This window comes from Eurypyga helias, unplaced genomic scaffold (assembly GCF_000690775.1).
Source record: "Eurypyga helias isolate BGI_N326 unplaced genomic scaffold, ASM69077v1 scaffold25778, whole genome shotgun sequence".
In the NCBI taxonomy this organism is placed as follows: Eukaryota; Metazoa; Chordata; class Aves; order Eurypygiformes; family Eurypygidae; genus Eurypyga; species Eurypyga helias.
Genome location: NW_010265338.1, coordinates 4,219 through 10,571, shown reverse-complemented (window position 1 = coordinate 10,571; position 6,353 = coordinate 4,219). Strand labels below are relative to the sequence as shown.

Here is a 6,353-nt window from a genome sequence, read left to right as displayed (position 1 = left end):
GTGGAGGCCCTCCTGGCTCTCAACAGAAGCAATGCCAAGGGAGACGCGCTGCTCCTCAACGAGAACGAGAACGTCCACCTCCTGGTGACGGTCTGGAAGGTCCCGCGGGTGGCACAGGTCATCAAAATGTAAGAAATTCACCCTCGGCCGGGTGGTCACGGGGGTTGCTCGTGTGCTTTGGCTTGGAAAGAGCGCTTTGGGGAGTCTGAGCTTAGGGCATTTGGCTGCCGCGGTCCTGTCCTGGCACTTCCCGTGCCGTGAAACCGGTCTGTTGCTCTGCCCCCGCTTTTGGCGTAAGGGGAGGTGGAGCCCTGACCACCTGGGGTGCCCGTTACAAGGTCCGTGCCTTTGCGTCGTGAAGCTCAAGAAAAGAACTCGACCTCTTCTTTGCCTTAACCCATCAGCAAAGCATTAAAAAGACCCTTCTTTCTTGTGGTACCCAAAAGCGAATGTGAATTGTAAGTTTTATTTTAAGCTTGTTTAATGACTGGATGCAGCCGTGGTGTAAAGGAGAAGGATGGACGCTCCTCCTCCTCCCAGCATGTGTGTGGTAACGGCTCCTGGCAGGACACATGGATTCAGCAGCTTCTTTTCCTGGAGCCGTGGTGTATGATTGTTTGACTTTCACAGTCTGTGTGCTGTAAAAAGCGTAGGTTCCACCGAGGATGCTTAGTGGTAAACAAAGACCAGAGTCTAGGTATGCAGCTTCCCCGCAGTGCTTGTGAAGGGGTAGCGATCTGTGCACACCTAGTTCTGGAAGAAGTTTCGTTCTCCTCTTAGACACTCCCTTGTCCATCTCATATTCCTGTTGTAGACCGCTGCCGCATGGCATTCGGCCAGAAACAGCTGAGGTCTGCCTCTTCACAAAGGACGAACCAAATTTATCAGCAGAACAGACTGAAAATCTATACAAGAAGCTTTTAATCCAGAAGGGGATCAAAAGTGTTAGCCAGGTAAGAGAAGTACGATGGTATAGTACAGTGCTGTCATTGCTTTCCCCTTGCACCACTGAAAAGGGAAAGTAGTTGTTGGTTTCTGCTGTTTAATATTCTAATCTCAGTCATTCTGGGTTAATGATCTCTAGCAAGATTTTTCAAACTGTAGTTTTTCTAAACTGCAGAATTTACGCAGTATTTTTTTCAGTTTGAAGCAGGATCTTCAATGCTCGAATGTAGTCGCTAGATAGGTGCTCAGTATTTAACTTGAGTAAGCAACTGGAAAAACTCACAGTATAAGAGAGAATTTGAGTTCTTTTCAGCTGAGTTGGATTGTTTATGCTACTAACAGCAAAACTAGAAAATCGCTTTACTGTTGTATTTAACCTTGAGTTAGAGGTTACCGTGTACTCAAGTTCTGTTTGGTGATTTGCAGTTACTGTGTAAGACGTCCACGGGGTTTGATTCTTAAAACAAGAAGTACCGTAGTCTTTTGCTATTGATTGTCTTCAGCATGCTGAAGTAGCGCCATGACAGCCCAGCAGTTACGCAGGTTAATTCTGTGCAGTCCTAAGAAGTGTCCTAGGTGGTATTTTCAGCGGTGGGGACTAAACTGTTACCTTTATTGCAGATCATCTCGTACAAAACTCTCAAAAAAGAATATAAGCTGTTTGAAGCAAAGCGTCGCCTCTTGAATAGGTTTGATCTCTTTCTGTCTGATGACCGAATTAGGAGGCTCTTGCCCTCGCACCTGGGAAAACACTTTTATGAAAGGAAAAAGTAGGTCTTTAACTTCGTTTATCCATTTTTTGTATTATCTTTTTTAAGATTAGATTATTCTTAGTGACAGTTTGGTTAGTTGGCGTTTTGGGGGTGGTGGATTTGGTCTGTTTGCTTTTGTTTTTTTTTAATTTACCCCCCTTCCCCTTTCTCTTTTAGGGCACCTTTATCTGTGAACCTGAAAGCCAAGAACCTTGCTAAGGAGCTACAAAAACATATCCAGGGGACTACACTGCCAGTTACCAACAAGGGGTGCTGTTAGTAAGTGCGAGTAGATCAATACTTCACTTGAAGGACAGTTGTACTTTAACTGCAGAAACTTTAAGGGAGTTCCTTTTATTCCATTAATACGTGAATACAAGAGGTTACGGGTCACCATTCCAGATATGGGCCATTTTGAACCTTAACCTGGACAAAGAAACCTGTAGTTTTACTTTGGAAGTTTTACCTTTTGTCTTTTTTTTTTTTTCCCCCTAAGGAATTTCTAGGCAACTGTCACTGTCAAACAGCAATACAACCTTAGAAAAATATTTCTGTTAAATTAGGTAAAACTACTTCTAAAATATTTTATTCTTGTAAGACTTTCTTGATTTTTTTTTTTTTTTTTTTTGGTGCACCTGAAATGATCCAAATTGGTAATATGCTTAGTAATATAAGGCAGAAGTTGCATGTTCAACTTCCAAGTTGGATATCCAGTATATCCAAGAAAGGTTAATAGGGGTAAATCTATTCTGACTGTCACTACAAAAGACTTCTGCAATAGCCAGCCATCCTTTATGACAGTTAATTGTAGGTAAGTGGACTTTTTTCCGTGCTGGGTATGCCTAAGAACAAGTAACTTGAAGTATGTTTATTTGCCCATATATGAACACTACTCTTCACTTCTTTCAGTACAGCACGTGTAGGTCACACTGGAATGAAAGCTAATGAGATACTAGACAACATCCTTGCAGTAGCTGTGGCGATTGATAAGAAGTTACCAAAGGTACTGCTCATTGACAGCCTTAAAGCCAAGTCGGTTCATAATTCAGCCGTGTTGGTTTTCTGTAACGTACTGGGTTTGTTCTTGCAGAATTGGAAAAATGTAAAAATTCTTCACCTCAAAACACTTAAGTCAGTTGCACTTCCGATTTATACTGCAAATATCTCCAACTTGGATGAGCTTGACAGGCAGCCGTCTCTCAAGAACAAGGAAGTAAAGGTAAAGAACAACATTCTTCAAACTTCCCATAAAACCGGGTTGGAATGGCTCGTTTTTTGGCTTGCTTTTACGCATTATGGTATCGTATGTGTTGGGTTTAAATGGTTTAGCGGTTGATTCCAGGCACTTATGGCTACAAACGGGTTAGGCACTCCTGACTCTGAGAACTTGGGATACTCAGCAATACTAACAAGATCATGGAAACTCCCTGATAGGTTGCAAAGCAAACTGGAAACAAATACGTTCTTTCTACTCCTAAACCGTAGGAGCCCAAGATTGAGTCTTACAACTTTTACGTGTATTGTTTATTCATACTTGCCTTCAGAAAGTACATTCCTTATCATATATATGGATTCTGACTATTCATCCATTACATGTTTGCTGATCAGTGGCATCTGAGTAATTCACTAGCTCATGTATTTGGGAGACACACGCACACTCCACTACTTTTTTTTAAAGAAAACTATCAACTCTTCCTTTGTACTGAGTTCTGCTTATTATGTTCTTTTTGTCTAAAATAAATTTTGAGCATATATATTCAACTTTAACTGTAATCTTGACATTATTATAATTTACTTGGGAGCTGTTTGTAATAAACTTCCAGAAGTAATGCATTCTTCCATATTTGACATTTGAGTGACCAGTCCAGGTCCGTTAAACAACAATATTTAAATTAACGTTGCTAGACTGTCTTTACCATATTAAAACCATTACACGTTTAGAAGTGTGATAGGGATTTGTCTGACATGTACTTCCAATTATTTCTAGAAGGGAAAGAACCAGAAACCGAAGAAGGCGGCTAAGAAACAGAATTCGAGTCAGGTCACACTGACAACTGAAATGAATGCTGCTGCTGCTACCCAGGAGCTGGGGATAAAAGACAAAGCAGAAGTAGTCCAAGAACCAGGTGATCATGATGATGATGAAGAAATTCCACAACTGGTGCCTGTGCAAACCACCAGCTTAGCTGAGCTGAAGGTAGTTGTTTAATAATACTGAGAAACTCGCATTTTGGTTAAAACTAGAGACTTTGACCTGTTCAAATCGTTTGTTGACCCTTAGGGAACCGCGTGTCTTAACACACTTCAAGTGAACTGGATTTGTTGTTACTATATCGTGAAAGCAAGAGTTGAGTGTACGTGGGGGGGATGCCTTGTGGACATGGTTTGGTTTGGGGTTTTTTTGTGATTTTGAGGATTTTTTTAGATTTTTTAGTTAACCCGTCTTGCAGACGAAGCCAGTGCTTATTGTCCTTTTATGTATTTTTTGGAACAGCAGCAATTTTGTCTAGGTCGAATACCAAGACTGAAGTCAGAATAAAGGGTAAATGATGGAGAAACAGCATAATACCTAACCAAGTACATAATAGTTTTAATTCAAAATTTCTTGTAAAATTAAATTTTAATGTATTTTCATGTATCACCTTCTGGAGTGCAAAACTTGAAGAACAACTAACATTCTCTAGGATGATAATATGCAATATTAACAGTCACCCAGTCTAAATTGAGAGCTAGCAGCCCTTATGAAATACTGTACGGACTTACTGTTGCCTGTACTGGAGATGGATCATGTCATTAACATGTCTGCAAAGCACCAGACTGATATACTCATGTTTAATAAATATCTAGGAAATATTTTTAGATGAATAAACTAATAACAGCTACAAATTCAGCTTAGTTACACTGCATTCATGATTGGAGCATATCCTTAAGATCTAACAATGTACCTCTTCAGGGGTGCCCAATCTGATACTGTGATTATGTACAGGCCCACCACAAAGATGCATCCCGCTTGCCTCAAGCTGCTGTCACGCCACAGCCCTATTTCTAGAGACCTGGGACAGATACAGCTAGACTTGGTTTGTGGGGATTGTTCTGATGAAAGTGGCCTTCCTTCACAAGGTCCCTTTGGGAATATGTGATGACCTCTAGGGAATACTAGGCCTGGTGCACAGATAAGAGTGCAGTCAGTTTGTGTGTGTACAGCCGGACTTCAGATGGAGCTGCTTTCTCTTCAGTCTGTTAAACCTGGAAACCCACAAGGACTGTGGTCTAAAGCACTGCCAGCAGAGGTCAGTGACTTGGCTGGCCAAGAGGATCCCTGCAACTGTTAAATCTATTTACTTTCCTACTATTCTGTTGGTTTTTCATTATTTTCATGGTTTAGTTCTGTGTTTAATCCTCCGCTTCCAAGCGGAAATGTGAACAGATTATTTGGGCTTGGGCACAGTTCAGTTGACCGAAAGCATTTCTCATTTATAATGGTTTTCATTGATCCTTCTTCTGCAAAAACAGGAAAGATGTTTCTTAGGTAGAAGGATAATTTTTTGTGTGTGTGTGTCTTAAATACAGAAAATGGAACCAAGTCCAGCAAAAGATGACAACGTGGGCAAGAAAACTAAAACACCCCTTGGTAAGAGGAAGAAACGAGCTCTAGCTCTGGAGACTCCAGACCAGAAAGTGTTAGAAGAGCGTGCAGACTTGCAGACATCACCAAAACAGAAAAAACAGCTCACCATGCCAAAGGAAGCAATAAAAGAAAAAGAGATGAAAAAGACTCCCAAAAAGCCTGAAGCAAAATCTTTTGCAACGCCCAAAGCTGGCAAATCAATACAGTCAGCCAAGAAGTCTTCAAAAACGCCCAAACAAACACCCAAGAAAGCGGGCAGGGTAGGGTCAGTATGAATGCTGTCTGCTGTAGCACGTTCTATCGAGTCGGTCACTGGTGTCTTTTTAGTAAACAAACACATTGATGACGTTAAAGACCATCTTAAGGAAGTCTGATCCCAAGAGCTTTTTACAAGGAGACCAGTAATGATTCATTGTGTTTCCTTCCAGCTGGAGCAAATAAACTTACGATCTTAACTGGCTCTATTTCTTACCTTTTATCTTTTCCTGTTACTTTCTGTAACCCATCACCTCTCATGAACATTTTTGATTAAAAAAATCTTGGCCAAAAAAGCAAGTCTGATGCAGTGATCCCTGGTAGATCCATGCCAACAAAAATACCTGATCTTGTCTAAAAATCTTGTTTGGGCTGCAAATACTGCTTCACTTCCATAGTAGCAAAGTAGGAGAGTAGATAAGGAGCTTGCCTCCTTTCTGGAAATGTGGCTTTTTATCTAACCGTTCATCTTAAAATGCTTCTTAAATTTGTAGGTACACAGAAAATCATGAAATTAAGATCATGAGCTGTAGTAGCTTGTGGGTGCTGGAAAAACACATCCTTCACATTGCAAATAGTGACACGTATTGCAGAGTATCCAGGATCTTGACAGTTAATAAGATGTAACACTACTTACGTGATTTTTATTCTTCCTATGAGTAATTTACTAAAAAAACCCAAGCCATTTAGAATTGAGACAATCAGGTAATAATCTGAGGTAGCTATCACTGATCTTGGCCTGGAGACATTTGCAGTAGTCACCCGTGTTCAGA

At 40.8% G+C, this 6,353-nt stretch overlaps 1 protein-coding gene across 1 annotated transcript; it reads left to right on the top strand.

Moving 5' to 3' along the window:
• Window positions 1-3: 3 nt before the first annotated feature.
• RSL1D1 (ribosomal L1 domain containing 1) lies at window positions 4-5,585 on the top strand (the record flags this gene model as incomplete). Its single annotated transcript, XM_010156715.1, has 8 exons — window positions 4-128; window positions 815-953; window positions 1,567-1,715; window positions 1,875-1,976; window positions 2,607-2,700; window positions 2,788-2,916; window positions 3,685-3,894; window positions 5,268-5,585. Coding segments are annotated over 8 exons (1,266 nt in total), but the record flags the coding sequence as incomplete, so codon positions are not given.
• Window positions 5,586-6,353: the final 768 nt, after the last annotated feature.